Source organism: Salvelinus fontinalis, chromosome 24 (assembly GCF_029448725.1).
Source record: "Salvelinus fontinalis isolate EN_2023a chromosome 24, ASM2944872v1, whole genome shotgun sequence".
In the NCBI taxonomy this organism is placed as follows: Eukaryota; Metazoa; Chordata; class Actinopteri; order Salmoniformes; family Salmonidae; genus Salvelinus; species Salvelinus fontinalis.
In genome coordinates, this window is record NC_074688.1 from 25,636,616 (window position 1) to 25,658,862 (window position 22,247).

The window sequence follows — 22,247 nt, forward strand, 5'->3', positions numbered from 1 at the left end:
GCATTTGGACGTGAAGCCACAATGTAACTCAAAAATCAAAATGACAGCTGCTACACAATTGACACATTTTCACAGTATTAGAAAAATTACATTGGCTGCAATGGGTCAAATCAATGAGGGCAGCAAAAAATAAACATAACAGTTTAACAGTCCTTCATAGTAGTAACTTTCATTTGACTTATTACAAAGAATGTTACGATATGTCTGGGAGGGGGAAAAGGACAGCATTTTTCCAATTGAACATTGTTTGAGCACTGATATTCTTTAAAAAAAAAAGCACTGAGCAAATTAGAATCTGTCTACTTACATGATAGCTGGACTTTTCCCATCTTGGTTTACCATTTCCCATGATCTTATGTTAAATAGTGCAAGTCACCAAATCAGTGATGATGGCATCCACATATATTAAAAATGAACAAGATCTGCCATTTCCCTATCCTTGTACAAAGGGCTACTCTCCACCTTGTTTAAGATTACAACGTAAATAGTTATACTAAACAAGCAGAAAGTTAGTCTACCTCCACAAAAAAAGCCAATATAATCAGATTGTGATTATCCGTCTTGGAATGAGCTCAACAAACAGATCATAAACATGGAGGTAATGTAAAATGACAATAGTGTAACAGAACATATACCCATTTTCACAATTATATTTAATTAAAAGCAAGATAAATTACTAAATACATTGAATAGCATTGTCTGAACAGCAGTGATATCTTTCTCTGACACAAGTGTATGATATACAAAGTTATCTTTAGCAAAGATTACATTGTGCACAGAACCTGAAGGGCTGTCTTACATGGCTTAACATTGACTTATATTACTGTATAAAACTGCTACCCCCCAAAAAATAAGTGTCTGTCAATGTTATAGTCAAGTCACACTAATCAAATGAAACATGAAATTAAGAAAACAGAATGAACAAAATCACTTCTTAAACATTTTTTTTTTTTTTTTTTTTTTTAAACTTGTGTATAATAAAAAATGATAAGGTGCAATGACTAGTATTTGGCTATGAGTAACGCCATTTTACTTCTTCTTGGACTCAAAAACTCTTCAATATTTCACATACTGAACCTTCTCCAGGTCGGAGTTCTCTCAATAAATTACCCTGGATCATAGCATCCCACAAAGTTCATAATCTCTCCCTCAAACTTGAAGTCAATTCAGTACTTCAACTTACTTTGAGCCAATTCAGAAAGATGCATCGTAGCCAAAGAAATAAAGGTCTGGCAATCAGGTTTCTGTGATTAGTAAAAAAGGCCATTATTGTTGCTATAAATGAAAGTGTGTTAGGAATAATGTACTACACGTATTGTTTACAACATACAACTAAATGAAAACACATGATTGCTTATTGAGTGGGAAGAATTCCCAGTTACTCAGAGCTTTGACTAAGTAGAAGCCTAAATAAATTTGAGGATAGTAAGCAGTGAGCACCTTATTTTATGTAGCACTTCATACAACTTATCACCTGATTGCGAAAACCCATAACTCATCATAAAGGATACAAATTAAATCAGTTAAATGAAAAGTTATATACATTAGAGTACAGTAACTTCCATTACCTACACAATAATCACATGATAGCAAGAATGGATAATGACTCAGTAATCATGAAGTGTATAATTGGCAAGGTGAGTACACCTTTGGAAGAAAATCACTGAGGTTGCTCTTCTTAACAGCTAACTGTTCACTGAAATGACATGGTAAGGTAGAGACTAGAGAGGTATATGAGTTAAACAAAAAAAGGCTCAGTTCATGCTAAATGATAACAATGCATCCCATGTGATCTACTTCCATGATTGACAAAGTAGTGAACTCAAAGATACATAGAGTATATAAAGGAGCAGCAGTACATGCAGATATTCTGGTCCTGTAGAAATTAAGGCATCAGAGGTTAAAAAAAATCCACTTCATAAAAAAAATTATATATATATATATATATATATATATATATATATATAATAATAATAATAATAATAATAATAATAATATATATATATATAATAATTTCAAGTGTATTGAAGGCAGTCTATGGGAGTGCATAAAACAGATATCTGAGTAGAAGAGAGAGATTGTTTTCAGGCCTGAGCATAGGTCATCTTCTGCAGTAGTGGGATCTGTTGAATAGAAAACAAAAACTATTCAATTTAGGCTAGAAAAAGATATCGTATTCTAAGGTTTAATTTCAATATTTCTGAAAAATTGCATGTAGGCTGGAAAATCCAACAGCACCAATAGGATCCTATGCAACATATTAGCTAATTCATAGAATTAGAATTACTAGAACAGACATTAACACTCTATTCAAGTCAACGTTCCATGATAGGTGGACCATCTGGCAGCAATAATGAGTGTAATTCTATTTCTATAGACACACTAATATATGTTTCTTCTACAATTTTTACCATAGACCACACCCTAATTACCTTTGATAGGTCAATTCCAGTGAGGGCGTTGACGGACACTGGAAGTTCAGCCAGGAGGCGATTCACTTCCCCAGTCACACGGTTGCCCTCCCCGCTCAGGATGACTATCTCATTGGTCCTGGCCAGCGGTGCCGCCACCTTGGCTGCAATCTAGGAAGACAGGGGCACATTGAGATGTTTTTTTTATTGTGTTCACATCACAAGACACGTTTAAGGTATATGATGCCATATTACATCAACTGATGTAAACCGCCAGTTGAACAAATCACTTGTGAGTCACTTTAAAATGGTGTAATCTGCCACTTGTACTACCACCTCTAACACTGGCTGACAAAGCTACTGTAGATAACTACTGGTTGGTTATGACTGATACTACTGAACTTTGTCCAGTCATAAAGAAACAAACGAATAAAAGTCAAACACTGGCTTGTCATTATTACAGTGACGAGATTAACTGTTTATTACTGCTGTATTAGTATCAAATGTGACTAGGTTTATCTGGGGGCATGTTAATGAGTGTGTCTACCAATGTTGTGTTCAAGACCACCTAAAGCGAGACTGATTCAAGACCAAGACCGGAGCAAATCGAGTCAGAGTCAAGACCGAGACCGGGAGAGGGACAAGGGGTCCGAGACCGAGTCAAGACTGAGACCAGAAAAATGTCCAATTCAAAACCATGATTTTAATTTTGTCAAATCACCACCATAATAAGAGTTAAAAATATCCAGTATTTCTGTGTTCATATTTCAGAAAATATGGATTCTTTAGACATTCAGAATAGTGAAAAAATGCATGCTGATGGAAAATATAGCGACTCTACAAATTATTACTAACCCAAACACAGTGGGGAACAATGAGCCTTCTACGCCTTCAGAGAAGGGCTAAGGATTTATAAAATAATGATTATAATACAATAATGATAATTATATTACTATCTTCAATGATGTTCTGATTGAATCTCTTCAGTTTTTGTTGGAAAGGGTTAACACTGAAGGGAAAAAAAGATCCAATCAGGATTTAACTTCGCTGATCTCTAGGGAGCTAAATCTAGCTAGCTAAAAATCAGCCATTGGATAGGCCATTATAAGCTAAATAAAGGTGTCTGGGATTCAACTGTATTAGGACAACATTTTGGAGTGACAGTGGAATCAACCAATAACATTTTGACTTAATGGGTAGGACTGTTTTTACAAAAACATATGGAAACTTCTGCCTTGCAGGCCAACTGGTTACTGCTCAAAAGTGAGCAGTAGTTTTCCCACGGTCTAGCTAGATGAAGTTTGATTTGAACAAAAGCTATGTCACATGCGCAGAATACAACAGGTGTAGACCTTACTGTGAAACGCTTACTTACAAGCCCTTAACCAACAGTGCAGTTCAAGAAAGAGTTAAGAAAATATTTACCAAATAAACGAAAGTAAAAAAATAATAAACAAAGTTACAATAACGAGGTTATATACAGGGGGTACTGGTACCAAGTCAATGTGTGGGGGTACAGGTTAGTCAAGGTAATTTGTACATGTACACTACAGTTCTAAAGTTTGGGGTCACTTAGAAATGTCCGTTTTTGAAAAGAAAGCACATTTTTTGTCCATTAAAATAACATCAAATTGATCAGATATGGCGGCAGGTAGCCTAGTGGTTAGAGCATTGGGCCAGTAACCAAAAAGTGTTATGGACAGATTAATCTGAGTTTGAGGTGTTCAGATCACAAAGAAGAACATTCGTGAGACGCAGAAAAGATGCTGGAGGAGCGCTTGACGCCATCTGCCAAGCACGGTGGAGACAATGTGATGTTCTGGGGGTTCTTTGGTGGTGGTAAAGTGGGAAGGCTATCACTACATTTTGCAACGCTATGCCATACCCTGTGGACAGCGCTTAAATGGAGCCAATTTCCTCCTACAACAGGATAATGACCCAAAACACAGCTCCAAACTATGCAATAACTATTTAGGGAAGAAGCAGTCCGGGTGGCCATTTGATTAATTGTTGATTATTGCAGTCTATGGCTTGGGGGTAGAAGCTGTTAAGGAGCCTTTTGGTCTTAGACTTGGTGCTCCGGTAATGCTTACCGTGCGGTAGCAGAGAGAACAGTCTATGACTGGAGACTTTGTGAGACTGGTGACTGGAGACTTTGACAACAATTTTTGGGTCTTTCCTCTGATACCACCTAGTATATAGGTCCTGGATGGCAGGAAGCTTGGCCCCGCTTTGAGTACACGTCCTGGTATTTCGTCTGGTCCCATGGCTTTGTGAATGTTGACCTTTTTAAAGCGAGTCACTGGTACTCCCTGCTTTAGTTTTTGCTTGTAAGCTGGAATCAGGAGGATAGAATTATGGTCAAATTCGCCAAATTGAGGGAGAGCTTTGTATGAGTGTGTGGAGTAAAGGTGGTGTAGAGTTTTTTTCCCCTCTGGTTGCATATTAGACATTGCACATGCTGGTAAAAATGAGGTAAAACAGATTTAAGTTTGCCTGCATTAAGGTTACCGGCCACTAGGAGCGCCGTTTCTGGATAAGCATTTTCTTGTTTGCTTATGGCCTTATACAGCTCGTTGAGTGCGGTCTTAGTGCCAGCATCGGTTTGTGGTGGTAAATAGACGGCAACGAATAATACAGATGAGAACTCTCTTGGTAGATAGTGTGGTCTACAGCTTATCATAAGGTACTCTACCTCAGGTGAGCAATACCTTGAGACTTTTTAAATATTAGACATCGCACACCAGTTGTTTTTGACAAATAGACACACACCCCCGCCCCTAGTCTTACCAAGCGTAGCTTCTCTGTCCTGCCGATGCATGGAAAATCCCGCCAGCTTTATCCATGTCGTCGTTCAGCCACAACTCAGTGAAACATAAGATATTACAGTTTTAATGTCCTGTTGGTAGGATAATCTTGATCGTAGATCCATTTTGTTTTTCAATGATTGCACGTTGGCCAATAAAACAGATGGCAACTCACTCGCCTCTGAATTCTCAGAAGGCAGACCGATCTCCACCCCCTTTTCTCCGTCTTTTCTCCACGCAAATGACGGAGATTTGTGCCCGTTCCCGAGAAATCAGTATATCTTTGCGTCGGACTCGTTCAAATCTTTATCCAGTTCGAGGTGAGTAATCGCTGTTCTGATGTCCAGAAGTTATTTTCGGTCATAAGAGACGGTAGCAGCAACACTATGTAGACAATACGTTGTTTTTTTTAAGTTACAAAAAACGAACAAAATAGCACGGTTGGTTAGGAGCACGTAAAACAGCAGCCATCCCCTCCGGCGCCATTTCAAAAGTCAGCTAGTTTGCAGCGGCTGCAGCAGGTGTTATCAAAAAGGATGTTGCTAATTTGTTAGCTTCTCCCTTTTCAATAATAGAAGAAGAAGTTCTTCAAGAACTTCAAGAAGAAGTTAAGTTTCAAATCATCATCATCTGGTGATTCGAACTGTGTTTTTTTATTGCAGCGCACTTGCGGTTAGCCATCCCTTTGAAAATAACGTGTGAAACCGTGTTGCATTTAAAGTGGAACTGAAAGCATTTTAGCAACATGAAATCTTATGAAAATTTGTTCATATACACCCCCAGAAAGAATTAAACTTTTTTTTATTTTTATGACAAGCGACCACTTAGATATGATCATTTTCACGTTTTCATGAATTCTTAGAATGTTTGAGAATTACGTATACTAAGGCAGTTGTGAAAATTCTATAGTATTATAGAGTGGGAAAGAGGACTTGCGTTTGGACTATTAATAGACTCTGCAGTAGATAAAACTGAATAAAAACATCTGTCTTGTCCAGAACCGGAGTCTACACAGACCAGTGCGCTATAGCCAATCAGAGCTACTGTATGCCTTCAAGCCATCACAAGGGCCTGTCTTCATTCACTTTGAACTGGACTGTGTGTTTACAGGCAGTTGCAACAGCGCGACTTTAGATCATTAGAAAGCATTCACCAAAAGCCAAAAGCCAAAATACATCCGAATGGATTTCTGCAAATACGTAAACACCACAGGAGTCCTCTTACATCTGGGAACTGTACAGTCCTATTGAGTGTTCTTGACTAACTATTACTTTTTTGCCTACTTTTACTGACATATCAGTAAAATATCAGTCATATTAGTTGTTCTGTGCTCTGGCACACTCAGACCAGAGTGCTCTGAAATCGGAGTAAACAACCAGAGTGAATTTACCAAATCAAGAGATATACTAACTGGATAACAGTCGTTCAAGTTTTTGCTAGCTAACCAAATGACACCTGCATCTCTAGCTGTGTATAGCCACTGAAAAATTATGAGGGGAAAAAGTCAGTCACTCCCACTCCAATGGCATAACATCCTCCTAGCCGCTAGCTAGCTAACATTAGGCTCTGTGCTTTTAGCTTGCTACATAAATAGATATGCTAGCCTATTAGCCACATTATGACTGACTTTTGATCATTGCCCTTGCTAGTTTGATTGTATTGACATTCCTAGCCTTAGTTACATTTGTCCAAATGTAGGCAGCAAACAATGTACCAGGCCAGCTGTGATTTACAACCAGATAACAATATTTTTTGTACTAACAAGACATGTATTGGTGAATTATATTAATCATGCATTGAACTGCATCCATCTATTCTGCCAACAATGCCATAGTGTACGTCATGGGAAGTTGAGTCAAATATAGCATTTTTAAAACCTCGTATGTAGTTGGTTTTGTAGCATAAAACTGAGTATTTGATATTTTGGACTAATATCATGATTGTCTGTTTTATATCTGCAAAGTAGTTAAAACACTCAGTTCCACTTTAAACTTTATGTCACTGGTTACTTTGTGTGCTAAATGTGAAATGTATTATGCAATGGGAAGTAATAGTTACACATTTCGATTGGGAAATACTTAATGGCATTGTTTTTGTATTCTTATGATTGGGACCTGCTGGTTTATGTCTGAGTTTATGAACTGCTTATCCTTTAACATCATGCTGTGTGTGACTGCTGTGTTTCCATCGGCCCTATGCAGTGGTGTAGTAGTGCCTGGAGAAGTGGGTATACTCTAATTTTGCCAAAAAAGTTCCCAAACGGCCTGCCCAGTAAAGGAAAGGCACGCTATGTGAAAAACCCTGTGTTTTTTAATGAGTTTTGCTATAGATTTTTCAGAATTTCACTCTCAAAATCACACCTTTTTTTTTTTAAATAGAAAAAAAGACAGTCCACAACAATGCTTAAACCACATCAAGCTTATTGGGTGGGCCTGTCAGGGCCTGGCTCCCCAGTGGGTGGGCCTCTGTCCACCCAGGCCCATCCATGTTTATGATGCAAACAGACACTCACTGTCCGAGACCGAGTCAAGACCGATCTGACACCAAGACAAGACAGAGATACTCAATATATGGTTTTGAGACTGGTCTTGAGTACTACAACACTGGTGTCTACAGTAAATCTACATATTACTACCTCAATATGAATACATCTGTATGAAGGTCTCGTCAAGGCAGTAGTGATTTAATCTGATTAAATCGAAACAATTCAAACACACGTGTAGATACACTGCATTTAAAAACAATATGACTTATGTGACTTAATTCCATAGTGTGTTACCTTGGGAAGGGCCTCCAGGACCAGAGCAGTCTTGGCTGCCTCTCCATACTGCTGGTAGGCCTCAGCCTTCAGCCTCATCTTCTCAGCCTCAGCCTTCCCTATAGCCTCTATGGAGCAGGCCTCTGCCTCGCCTATCCTCCGGATCTTCTCTGCCTCCGCCTGGGCCGTCAGAACCTTCTTCATCCTGAAAAACACAACACACTCGTATTAGAACAAATTGGAAACAAGATTGATTTCCGAAACAAACAACTTGTATGTAATTCATATGCTATTATTGTGTAATTACCATTTAACCTGATCACTTAGTAAATACAGGGACATTTTTGCACTGTTAAATGAAGTGCTACCAATTTATATGTGTTGAAGCATTCCAGACTGATGAGAAAATGTTTTTGCGATAGAAGACAATGCACAAAAGTTGAGTGAATCCCTAGTGAAGGACATAGTTTGTATGTTACAGCTAGGTAAACGTATAATGGGAAATAGACTGTGGATATGTTCTGATATAATATAAAAGGTGTTCCTACTTCTGTCCCTCAGCCAGCTGCTGCATCTTGTATGCCTCTGCCTCGGCAGGCCTCTTCACCATGGCGGTGAGCTCCATCTCTGTGCGGACAATCTCCTTCTCCTCAATGGTGATCTGCTTCTTCCTCTGAACCACCTCAATCTCTATCTCCTCCCGCCTGATCTTCTGCTGTTCTTTAGCTGCCTGCAGCTCATAGGCCAGCTGAGCTTCCGCTTTCTGGAGACACAGGGACAGAGAGTTACATGACCATGACGTCCATGTTGAAGCACATAGACAGAGAGACAGGATATTGACTTGGCCGTCTATGTTGAAAGAGGAATTTTAATGTTAAGGTTGGCTGGATGGAGCATTTGGCTGCTTAGGGCTATATTCAATGTTCATTCCAGGCTCTCTGATCACGTAAGATGTCGCATTTACTAAATTACTAACGCCTAATGATAATTTAGACTCGGATGGACCAACATCATAGAATCATTTAGTAGACTGGAATTTCTACCACACTGTACTTATTTAACTGGCATTCAAGAGTGGAGCATGGAGTTCATGCAGACCTTGGTGTTGACTTCTTGGTTGAAAGCAGCCTTCTGCAGTTCAAGTTCTCGTTTGGAGTCGGCCATCTTGGTGTCGGCCAGGAACTTGACATCCATCATCTCCTTCTTGCACTCCGCTTCCTGGCGAGAGAGTGAGAGAGAATAATATACATGAGAGAGAGGGTGAGAGGAAAAGGGGAAAATAATAAAATGAGCTTACAAATCTCTCAAATTAAAAGAATGTATTTAAATACAGACAAACAGGCCCCCAGCCTGTCACAACTTCTGCCGAAGTTGGTCCCTCTCCTTGTTTGGGCGGTGTTCGGCGGTCGACGTCACCAACCTTCTAGCCATCACTGATCCATTTTTCATTGGTTGTCTTGTCTTCCATCACACCTGGTTTCAATCCCATCAATTACATGTTGTGTATTTAACCCTGATTGTTTGTTTTGTTTGTGCAAGTCATGTTCTGGTGTGCGGCGGGTTTTGTACCCTTTTTATATTCTTTTTGTATATATTGGTTTTATATATTGGTTTTCAGTGTTTTTTAGCATTTATTAAACTGCTCCGTTTAAACCAAGTTCACTCTCCTGCGCCTGACTTCCCTGCCACCAGCACACACTCATTACACTGCCCTCTGGAATTAATCAAGTTCATTGAATCTTACTCTTATCCCAGCATCCCTTTCTGCCTCTGCCACACCGATGTCTGCATCCCTCTGAACTGCTGCTGTCTGAGTTTTCCCCAGGGAGCTCAGGTAGTCCAGTTTATCATATACATCCTACAACACACACACACACACACACACATTACAACACACAACCTGAGACACTTGAGGGAACAAAAACGTCAATAAAATGTCCAACAACATGTGATAACATCTAATTGATTGTAGCCCTTACAGTGAGGAGCTGATAATTAAAAGTGGATCTCACTGATGGGGACTGTGACAGTCTAGGCTAATTCACAGCTATTAGAACTACTACCAGTCCACAATTAATCATAATCAACAACGGTGAAGACTAGTTAATTGGAGTCGCCTCCCAATCAACATCATCCATTCAATTCCATAGGAAAACAAGCACCAATACACACGGAATGCAAAATAATACATTTCTTTTTAAAGTCACACGATAAACACAGCAAAGGCAAAAAAACAACATTTGAAATATAAAAAAAGGTGTGTTTAACTGCCTTTATCCTCCACTCTTCATGGCACCCCCAACAGACTCACCTTGATAGTGAAGCTGAGGATCTCGATGCCCATCCTGCCCACGTCGGGAGCTGCCACCTCCCTCACCAGCTGGGCAAACTTGTCCCTGTCCTGGTAGATTTGCTCCACTGTCAGTGTGCCTGTGGAGAGGGGAGAGCAACAGAGCCCGTCAGTGTCTCTAAAACACTGAATATAGACCCACTTCACTTACTGACTACTTTATTAAAGCTATCCCACATGGTAGTCAAATAATCACTGAAATTCATGGGTATTTACAAAGACAAAATGCATTGTTAAAAGCACAGATCTATAAAGTCATCATCATCATATAGTAAAACATGATAAAAATCTCATAATACAGAACATATAATGTTTACTTTTCAATAGTGCAGTCTATATATTCTTGGATTTCATGTTTTAGAAGTTACCAGTGGTGGAAAAAGTACCCAACTGCCATACTTGAGTAAAAGTAAAGATACCTTAATCGAAAATGACTCAGTAAAAGTCACCCAGTAAAATTCTACTTGAGTAAAAGTCTAAGTATTTGGTTTAAAATATACTTAAATATCAAAAGTAAAAGTATAAATAATTTAAAATTCCTTAAATTAAGCAAACTGGATGGCACCGTTTTTTTTATTTACAGAAAGCCAAGGGCACACTCCAACATTCAGACATCATTTACTAGTGATGGGCATTCCGGCTCTTTTCAGTGAGCCGGCTCGTTCGGCTCGGCTCAGCTCACCAAAAAGAGCTGGCTCTTTTGGCTCCCAAATGGCTCATTAAAAAAATATGTTTTCTATTTTTTCAAGTCAAACAGTTTGAGATACTATGACAATGATTGGTGTTAAAAAAAGTCTAATTAAATGAAATCATACTCTACCTTAACCACAATGTATTTAAACATGCATTGGTTTGTTATGGAAAATAATGCTATTAAACATTTGCATTTAAAGTATAAATTAATGTATATAAACAAAGTGCATATAATTCTAACCATTCAAAATTAACACAATCTGAATAGTATAATAGAAAATTCCACCATATCAAAGAAAAATAAATAACAATTTGCAAAACTGCAGCGTCCCACAAATTTAAAATGTAAAAAAGAAGGATGCTATTACACATGTGCATTTGAGATAACTTTTTTAATGTATATAAACAAAGTGCATATAAATGTAACAAACAGGTGCATTGACAATGGCCAGATGATGGCATCCTTTGACTCAAGAAACCGCTTCAACATATAAAATGTTGAATTCCACCACGTAGTGCAGTCTTGTTTAGGCCTCAACTCAGGCCTCCCCATCTGGAATTGTGTAGACTTTAGTTTTTCAGCACTTAGTAAGGCAATTAGTAATTAGTAAGACACCCCCAAAAAAGGAATGGTTCTGCAGGTGGTGACCACACACCACTTCTCAGTTCCTATGCTTCCTGGCTGATGTTTTGGTCACTTTTGAATGCTGGCGGTGCTCTCACTCTAGTGGTAGCATGAGACGGAGTCTACAACCCACACAAGTGGCTCAGGTAGTGCAGCTCATCCAGGATGGCACATCAATGTGAGCTGTGGCAAAAAGGTTTGCTGTGTCTGTCAGCGTAGTGTCCAGAGCATGGAGGCGCTACCAGGAGACACATTTGCACATTTGTGGCCTGCTGGAGGTCATTTTGCAGGGCTCTGGCAGTGCACCTCCTTGCACAAAGGCGGAGGTAGCGGTCCTGCTGCTGGGTTGTTGCCCTCCTACGGCCTCCTCCACGTCTCCTGATGTACTGGCCTGTCTCCTGGTAGCGCCTCCATGCTCTGGACACTACGCTGACAGACACAGCAAACCTTTTTGCCACAGCTCGCATTGATGTGCCATCCTGGATGAGCTGCACTACCTGAGCCACTTGTGTGGGTTGTAGACTCCGTCTCATGCTACCACTAGAGTGAGAGCACCGCCAGCATTCAAAAGTGACCAAAACATCAGCCAGGAAGCATAGGAACTGAGAAGTGGTCTGTGGTCACCACCTGCAGAATCACTCCTTTTTTGGGGGTGTCTTGCTAATTGCCTATAATTTCCACATTTTGTCTATTCCATTTGCACAACAGCATGTGAAATTTATTGTCAATCAGTGTTGCTTCCTAAGTGGACAGTTTGATTTCACAGAAGTGTGATTGACTTGGAGTTACATTGTGTTGTTTAAGTGTTCCCTTTATTTTTTTGAGCAGTGTATTTTAAGTGCATATGAAAACTGATCATAAAACAATTTAATAAAGAATATTTTACATATACATGTTCCTAAGACCTTTTTCACTTGGAAATAAGTATTATTAACTAAATAGAACAATAACTATAAAGTCAGAGCAGACCTGTACGCCCTTTAAAACAGTATCTTAGTTACTGTATCAACTTTCAGTCTTCGTAAGTTTGTAAACAAAATAGGCCTTCTGGTCATACAAGAACAAACTAATAAATTGAAGTACCTGAGTATTCCAAAAAAGTCACCTGATGCTTGTTAGGTAAAGTTAAACAATACAAGGAAAATGAGAATACCTTGGTCAAACCCATCAATCTGTTCCTTCTGGTGAGATTTTAGGGAGGAATATGGATTTCTGAACCGTTGATGAAGCCTCGTCCTCCGACGAAGTAAGGAGCATTTCCCTCATTTCGTGCTTTCTTGATCATTGGCCACAATTTGTTCCTTCTTTCTATGTCCTCCGGGCTGAGTTTTCCGGCAAAAAGCATACCATGGTTCTGAAGGAAGGCATTCTTCCTAGCAGCTTTCCAGACAGCATCCCTGTAGAATCTGGCAGTGAAGAGGATGATACCCCTTGGTCTTGAATCGTTTTGCTGTTGTTTCTTGCCGAGGCGATGGACAACGTCGATGGTATCACCAACTTTATTCTTCCCTGCAGGCATAACTTCTTGGCAGATGCGGATGGCCTCTCCATGCACATCCTCATTCTCCACCTCAGAGTCTCAGGTTCCATCTTCTTGTGTATTGCTCCAGATCAGTGAGACATCTATGCTGCCCTCCCAAGCAAAAAGGCAGTAACTGCTCATAGAATGGAACTGAGAAAAATGGCTTCAAAGTCTTTTTAAATTGTCCAGCCAAATGAATTATAGGGTGATTATTGGAGATGTAATGATCTGTTGCAGTACTATGAATAAATGTTTTATTAATGTTGACCCTGACCTCTGACCCTTAAACGGCAGTTACTGCCTTCTTCCGTGACATGATACGTTATAAATTGCAGGGTAATACCAAAGCAAAGAGCAGTATCTGCCATTTTAATTTGTTAGTTTACTATACTTGTACTTCTACACTGTCAGTAATTACACTGCTCTTGTATTAATTTATACCATTAATACAAGAGCAGTGTAATTACTGACAGTGTAACAGAGTTGAAACGGTATCCTTTGTGTGTCTTCCACTGAGATACCCGTTGCATTTACATAGAGATGTAGGTTCTGCATCAGTCACATTACATACTGTGTTTGACAAGTATCCCATGTCTTGGTATAAGAATAAATGTGAAAAGCACAACTGCAATTGTTTGAATTACATGAAATGATTACCTGTCTTTAAATATATAATGATGGAACATGATAGAAGTATGATGTAGGGTAATACAAATTATTTTAAAAAGGACCATGAGTTTGCTAATAGAAAAAAAATGTATTTTTTCAAATGAATAACATAAATAACAGCTTTAAGAAGACATTGTAAACATATTTACATGTTCATATTCATAAGAGGACCCAAATGACATTTAGCTTCAATTGATAAAATGTTGAATAGTTAAATTAAACGTTACTTAAAAATGAAATGTAAGTAAAACTTCTTCAGTGCTCTTCCATATCACTCCTCATCCTCAGCAATGCTGCTCACAGCCAAGGCATTCCAGAACTGCCTTCGATTTGCAGGCATCAGAGGACACAGCTTGGTGATTATGTCCATCTTCTTGGACTCTGTGTACGTAGTGACGAGGGTGTCTCTAGAGTGACTTTCTTCATGATGAAGTCAAGCTCTGAAGTTCTTTTCTTCATGGGAGACTTTGTAGAACAGGCTCCTGGATCCACGCCTCAACTGGATCTCAGACATATCTGCCAGCTTTGGTGCTGCTGCCTTCTTCAGCTTGACGATGGAATTACCAGCTTTCCATGCCAGGATGTTTTCCTTTTTCATTTCGACCACCTCCACCTTGCCTGCATTGGAAGTAGCGACCACATAGAGGAAGTCCCCGAAGTCGTACACAACACCTCCAGGTCGAGCTTTCATTTCCTGTTCCACGCCATGTTGGAAACTGTCTGCACTCATGAATGTGGTCCTGGCTCGAAGAACTTGAGGGTGATGTCCTCCATCAAAGTTGAGTCAGCATTGACAACACTCACCAGTGATGATAGGAGGCACCAGTTTTTGTTTTGAGAAGTACAGTTATCCACCGCATGCTTGACATCTCTCCCTCTCCAGTGCTGTTACGTAAGATGACAATCTCCTCTGCCTTCCGACCATCTGTTCCTTCATGCCATACCACTGAGATTGTTTTCTTCTTCCTTTGAGACTTCTTTCCAATGGTGGCGAATGTAGTGGCTGATTTGGGGATGGAAGGGCTCAATGTGCTGCAGGAATGGATTCATGTTCAATTTGCTCGCTGAAGCTTTCTTTCCTCTCTGATCCTTTCTTTCCCCTGGAATCAGTTTGGTGGTGATTGACTTGCCCATCATCATGACAATCAGCCTGTCATTTTTGGGGTGGTAGCCCAATGTTGTCAGAAAAAAACACTTTCCACACCTGTTGTGCAGAACCGCTCTGGTTTGGAAGATGGTACAGAAACGACCTGCTGCGTCGACTGTCAGCACCAACAGTGATATTTTTCTTAGATGGATCTCCCACATGGTGGAACAGCAATGTCCTCTTCTCCTTATACTTCATCTCCCCAATACTTTCCCCATATTTCCTTTCGCCTACCCTCTGAAATATTCTGAGTACATTGCCAATTGCATTTGGAACCACATGGCTTACCCATTGGTGGAATCTTGGATTTCTTGTTTGATAGGCTGAAGGTGGATGATAATCTTCATCATCGGCAATTGATGTCTCATCTGATAGACTGATGTCGAAGGAGTCATAGACCACCCACTGGTTCTCTATTTCTTCAAATAGTGTTGACACTGACTTCAGGTAAAGGGGGTAGATCAGGAATCTTTGTTGGAATGTGGCCCTCAAACTCAACTGAAATAAATAGAGCAAATAAATCAGGGACATGCATCCAAATGATTCTATTCTGTCATGATAATAATTAATACTGACATTTTGTGGTGTGCAAACATTTGATCATAATCCTTCTCAGTTATTCTATAATATAGGATAGAATCAATGTTGATTTTATCTTGTGTAAACATAATTTTCACTGTCATAACTCCCAAAAAGGCTCTTAAATTTATTTTGATTTACAAATACAAAAAAATTGCATGGATGGACATTGACAGGAATAAAACCTAGTATTGACGTGGTTATACTGTCCTAATGCACCCCTACGTGGCAACTTTGATCCGCATAGATACTTATCTAGTCAACAGGGATTGGTGGAAGTCATGCAAAACTGTTTTTTCTGCATTCATGTAATGATGGCACCGAAGCAGACACATTGAGCACACATTTGGCATGTCAAAGCTTGTTGTACTAATTACATATGCCACCAACAAAGGTGATGTGTACAATTTGGGATTTTAACTTTCCTGACCGGTACAGTCACGCAATACTGGAATATAAAAGAAAACCAGAAACGAGTGTGCATGGCTTTTGACAATTCAGTATGGGGTGCACGTCCAACTGACTGTCAGCTGGCTAGAGATCGTGTGTGTGGTGTAACGTTACGGATTCAAATAACCCATGGAATGTCACAATACAACTAGGGATTATATTAATTCTAGGTATAATAGATTGAAGCTGGTATAAATTGCTGATCGTCTCTTATGGGAACATGTAGCACAAATCTATTGCTTCATGCTAATGCTAGCTAGGTTGGTTTTGACGTTTTGGTAGGGGCGTGTCAGTTTTAGCTAGGTGGCTGTCACTGGCTAGAAATAGTGTATATGGTGTACTGATTCAAAGAAACCATCAGATGAAATTTCAGAATATAATTCATTATACGACTAATAGATTTAAGTTAGTATCAATTGCAGATCTCCTCTTATGAGAACAGGTAGCATTGTTAATCTATGCTCGCTAGCTAGTTTAGCTTGCTAGCTAGCTAATTAATTTTGATCTCAGATCTACTTAGCTAGCTAGTTCTTACCAGTGTCATGATGTCGGCGTTTCAGAGCAAGTTCAACCATAATTTTCCCCCGGGAATGCTGTGCCATGGTGTTGTATCCCTAGATTAGCAATGTATGTGTGTGTAGCTGTCAGTCAGTGTCATACAGGTTCGATTGTATCACTATCAGAATATAATGATATGATACCAAGGTAAAACGCAGTAACTGCAGGTTGAAACCAAGCTAAAAGGCAGTAAGTTCAGTTACTGCCATTTACCTTGGTTTCTTTTTGCAGTTACTGCTAATACGACCCCCATTTTCTCCAAAACACAAAACAAGAGAGGCAGGATACTTGTCCACGTGATTAAGTATGCATTTAATGTAACAAAAATGACATTAACTAATTTGACCAAATGAGCAGTTACTGCCTTTTTGCTTGGGAGGGCAGTATGGTATACATTGTTATTCTTTTCAACTTTGCCACTCATTTTCACCACATGCAAACTCCAGTCATTTTCAAGCCTTCGATAACCACGGTGTTCACGCCTACCATTTTCTAAATGGCGTCGGACCTGGAGTTGATGAGTAAGGAGTGGGTAGCCACGATGTCAGAGTCTGTTGGTTTTTTTGGAGGGTGGAGTTTTGCACGGAGTAACAGGTAAAGAGGGGAATTTGTCATCTTCAACAGCATTCGAAAGCATGATAGTATCCATAGGGCAAGCGTAGTTATGGCAGTTGTCTATAAGCACGTTTCTCTCTTGTTGATTAGCAATAGAACAGTTAGCTTCTTTCTTTTTTTGTCACGATTTCACATGGACATGCCGAAATAAATTATCAAATTCTTATTCCAGTCACAGGAAAGTTCTCATATCTTGAACAAATAAAAAACAGTAATAGTAATGACTGTAAACTTGTTTTTTCACAATCTTTCTGAACATTGGTGCGGAGATCGGTAAAAAAAAAGCGTCTGTTCAAGCCGCCATCTTGGCCTCTCCCCTCCGGGAGATGGTTCTCCCAGATGCAGTGTTAGTTTTCAAGTTGCTAGATACTGCCTGTCTGGATGGTAGGGAGAAACAGTTGGCTTTGACTGCTTGTACTGTGCTGACTTTTGCGTCAATGAAGTCGGCCCTAAAAATTATTTTGGGTGGAAAGACGTCTGTGGCGCCAATAACAGACGGAATGCAAGTGAGTGAAGCAGCATATTACACTGGTTAGCAGAGAAAAGGAGCCAAAAAGTCACGTTCTCAAGACAACCTGACGAGGGCGCCATTGCTCGGCACAAATCCACTGGACAGATGGAAGGAGATCCAAATGTGCTATTTGTCAAAGCACTTACCATTGGGTTAATGACTGTCAGAAAAATTAACAAGTTACACTAACAGAGGAAAAAGTAAACAGAGATAGAGCAGTGTAACATTACACTGTTTTCAAACCAATCTGCTTCTGATACTGAGATCTTTATAGTTGAATCCATAGGATCTGCTGTGATTGATACTGCATGTACACGCACAGTGTGTGGTGCAAAATGGCTTGATAGCTATGTCAGTGAACTAAATATAAAAGAAGTACACAATATGATTGACACACCAAGCAACAGAGCTTTCAAATTTGGAGATGGGAGAATCGTCCATTCTACCGAAAGATACCAGGAACAATTGGTCAGATTAAGTGTCATATTGAAACAGAGGTGGTCACTACAGATATCCCCTTACTATTAAGCAAAGCTTCCCTCAAGAAGGCAGAGGCTGTACTAGACATAAAAAATGACAAGGCATTGATGTTTAAACAACCAGTGACCCTTGAACTTACTACCTCAGGCCACGATTGTGTAAACATTTTAGACAAAGAAGTCACAGAGTGCATGTAAAAATGAGATTCTGACGAACACAAAGCGCTAGGAGATTCTGACACTCACAGAGAACATGAACACAAAGGAAAAACAAAGTATTGTTAACTTTTTATGGCTGGGGGGCAGTATTGAGTAGCTTGGATGAATAAGGTGCCCAGAGTAAACTGCCTGCTACTCAGGCCCAGAAGCTAAGATATGCATATTATTAGTAGATTTGGGTAGAAAACACTCTGAAGCTTCTAAAACTGAATGATGTCTGTGAGTATAACAGACCTCATATGGCAGGAAAAAAGAGAAAAAATTCCAACCAGGAAGTGGGAAATCTGAGGTTTGTAGGTTTTCAAGTCTTTGCCTATCCAATATACAGTGTCAAATTTGGTCCGATTGCATTTCCTACCGCTTCCACTAGATGTCAACAGTCTTTAGAACCTTGTTTCAGGCTTCTACTGTGAAGGGGGAGCGAATAAGAGCTTTTTGAGTCAGGCGTCTGGCAGAACGCCATGAGCTAAGTCGGAAATCCGACATGTTGGCTGGATTCACAAGTGTAGCTTTAATTTGGTGTCTTTCATGTGTGATTTAATGAAAGTTTGATTTTTATAGTTTTTATTTTTTTTATTTGGCGCTCTGCATTTTTACTGGATTTTGGCCAAGTGGGACGTTAAATTCTCTGGGATATGTGGGACGCTAACTCAAAATGACAAGGTTCCAGTTTAACATCGTTTACTCAACCGTATTAGCACAATACATGGTTTCCATTCCCCTCAGGCCAGGTTCATCAACAATGAGACTCCTGCGCAGGCACACTAATAATGATAGCACTGTAATAACAGAAATATAGGGATACTTAAAACATGAACTTAACAATCTCCCACTTTTCTTTAAAGACAAAACATCAACAACAAAATTAAATGTCCCAAGTATTATTTAAGTTACCCATTACAAATGGGTTGTGTGACAAAGTTTTTAATTGTATTACTCAAGCTGCCACTTTCCATTAGTGATTGCCTTTAGGAGCACAAGACCGGATGCTCCCTTTTTAGTCAGACAGTCAGCAGCTGCTCCTCACGGCCGACCTGGATAACAGCTTTGAGGTGTGGAATCACAGTTGTAGCAAAGGTCTGTGAGCCATCCCAGATGAAGTCATCAACATGACAGGCAAGTACTCCAGTCACATTGCAGTCTTGATCAAGCCAATAGAAGAGTGCTGGATCCACTGGTGACATTTTTCCACCTGTACTTAGCATTGTCTTGAATTTGTTGTAGCAGTAGAGCGATGCATCTGCCAATCCATACACACACTTTTTAAATTTCCACAGTGTTCCTTCGCGCTTAGCTTCAGGCGAGGTCGGATGTGTTCCTTGACGGCGCTGTTCCCAGCAAAAAGGCAGAATTGATGTCTATGGAAGGAAGTTTCCATTTTTTTCTGGCGGATCACTGTTAGCAGCAATCTGAGTGAGTATGAGGCGCATGTCGGTGAACTTTTTGGGAGTTCTTTAGCAGCCAGCTCCTCAAAATCTATAGCCATAAGACTTGCTTTTGGCACTATTCCAGTTAAGGATTCTTTACCTTTACCTTATTTAGCAGGGTTTCGCCTGCTAAATAAGTTCTGTTATACTCAGACATGATTCAAACAGTTTTAGAAACTTCAGAGTGTTTTCTATCCAAATCTATTAATAATATGCATATCTTATCTTCTGGGGATGAGTAGCTGGCAGTTGAATTTGGGTATGCTTTTCATCCAAACGTGAAAATGCTGCCCCCTATCCAAGAGAAGTTAACGTGTGTGGAACGCTTAAGTGATAATGCCTGAGAAGCCAGTGTTTCATCCTTCCACAAGATACAGTCCCGACAGATATCTAAGGTTGCTACCCAAGCCGGCTGGTCGTTTGTCGGTTTGGTTGCCAGAGACGTGACCCAGTCAAGTACTTTTGTTCTGTATCTATAGACGCAACCCAGTCGTTCATTCTAAATGTTCCAATGCCATACTGGCTGGAAACATTCTTATACCTCGCTTGCTAGCTAGCCAACTACGGCTAACTTAAACACGTCAAACAGTTCAGCCAGAATAACAGCAAAGTAGCTGCATTTGCGTTTGTCGAAGCTGTTTTCTAGTGACATTTATTTGGATGCATCCATAACAATGAGCTAATGATGTTCGATTTCGCCTGGCATACAAAATGTGCTCTCTCGCCAGGACACTGCTGTTCAAAGAAGCGAGCCAACACCACAGCTAACACAATTACTTTAAACTGAAGCTGGAAAGACAGCAAACTAGCTAAACTTTCCCCCCCGTTTTCTATTGACATTTCTTTGTATACCTGCATATCAATAAAAATGATGGCAGTTGATTCATGATTTCGACTGGCTGAGAAAAGCTGCCTGCCCATTATTCTCGTCCCAACACTATCATTACTATGGAACAGCTGGAGAACAAATTTCAATATTGAAACAATGTTGCAAATGTCGGAGACAGACAGCAAGGTTTATACAAATCTCCACTGTTGAGAATATATGCTAGTCTAAAAGAAATTGGAGATAATGTCTAGATGCTTTTTATAGTGGATATCAAATGTATAAATTGCCTGGCTGGGCTGATGTGAGATGGAACAGAGTAAATAGGCATTTCAACGTCATACATTTAGCCGGTGGTCACTTGTGGAATAAACACAGGCTAGAATGCAGTTTTAACCAATCAACATCCAGGATTAGACCCACCTGTTGTATAATGAGGTTTAGCCACTGATTTACATCAGCTAACAGAGAACAACGCTGAAATCAACAGATGACCATAACAGACAAAGATCATTTTCACTTTGGAAAGATTCTCCTTACCTAGAATTGAGCGTAAATGCCCCTCCAAGGTTTGCAAAACCACTCCTTTGATTTCGGGGACGGATTTGCCCAAAAACTGCTCGCAAGCAATTGCCAAAAGATCATGATCTGTCATCACTTTGATCTGGAGAAAATATGGAGAGGGTTAGAAAGACAGACTGTGGCCTGGTTGCATGCGCAAATATGAATCACTGTGCTTTAACTTGATCTATGGCTATAAGTTAGTTTACACAAGGATTTAGTCCTTGGTTTACATGAAGAGCTTACAGTACATGGAGTAGCTACTGCAGCACTTGTAAACTGGTATGCCACAATGAGATATTAAATCAATAACAGTTAAAGTTATAAATAAGACAAACAGTTGAAGTCGTGAGTTTACATACACCTTAGCCTAACACATTTAAACTCGTTTTTTCACAATTCCTGAAATTTAAACCTGGTAAAAATGTCTTGTCTTAGGTCAGTTAGGATCAAAACTTTATTTTAAGAATGTGAAATGTCAGAATAATAGTAGAGAGAATGATTTATTTCAGCTTTTATTTCTTTCATCACATTCCCAGTGGGTCAGAAGTTTACATACACTCAATTAGTATTTGGTAGCATTGCCTTTAAATGGTTTAACTTGGGTCAAACGTTACAGGTAGCCTTCCACAATAAGTTGGGTGAATTTTGGCCCATTCCTCCTGACAGAGATGGTGTAACTGAGTCAGGTATGTAGGCCTCCTTGCTCGCACACTCTTTTTCTATAGGATTGAGGTCAGGGCTTTGTGATGGCCACTCCAATACCTTGACTGTTGTCCTTAAGCCATTTTGTCACAACTTTGGAAGTATGCTTGGGGTCATTGTCCATTTGGAAGACCCATTTGCGACCAAGCTTTAACTTCCTGAATGATGTCTTGAGATGTTGCTTCAATACATCCACATAATTTTCATAACTCATGACACCATTTATTTTGTGAAGTGCACCAGTCCCTCCTGCAGCAAAGCACCCCTACAACATGATGCTGCCACCCCCGTGCTTCACGGTTGAGATGGTGTTCTTCGGCTTGCAAGCCTCCGCC

At 39.8% G+C, this 22,247-nt stretch overlaps 1 protein-coding gene across 1 annotated transcript in view; it reads right to left on the bottom strand.

The window, feature by feature from the left end:
- Positions 1–1,993: 1,993 nt before the first annotated feature.
- The window catches only part of LOC129822588 (flotillin-2), a 45,030-nt gene continuing 24,776 nt past the window's right edge, over positions 1,994–22,247 (bottom strand). The window contains exons 4-11 of the mRNA XM_055880934.1: positions 21,187–21,310; positions 10,288–10,406; positions 9,721–9,834; positions 9,075–9,194; positions 8,525–8,739; positions 7,998–8,181; positions 2,433–2,582; positions 1,994–2,123 (exon numbers count right to left, since the gene is read on the bottom strand). Of these exons, the coding sequence (XP_055736909.1) occupies positions 2,085–2,123; positions 2,433–2,582; positions 7,998–8,181; positions 8,525–8,739; positions 9,075–9,194; positions 9,721–9,834; positions 10,288–10,406; positions 21,187–21,310 (1,065 nt within the window). The 3' untranslated portion in view covers positions 1,994–2,084. The remainder of the gene's footprint in view (positions 2,124–2,432; positions 2,583–7,997; positions 8,182–8,524; positions 8,740–9,074; positions 9,195–9,720; positions 9,835–10,287; positions 10,407–21,186; positions 21,311–22,247) is intronic.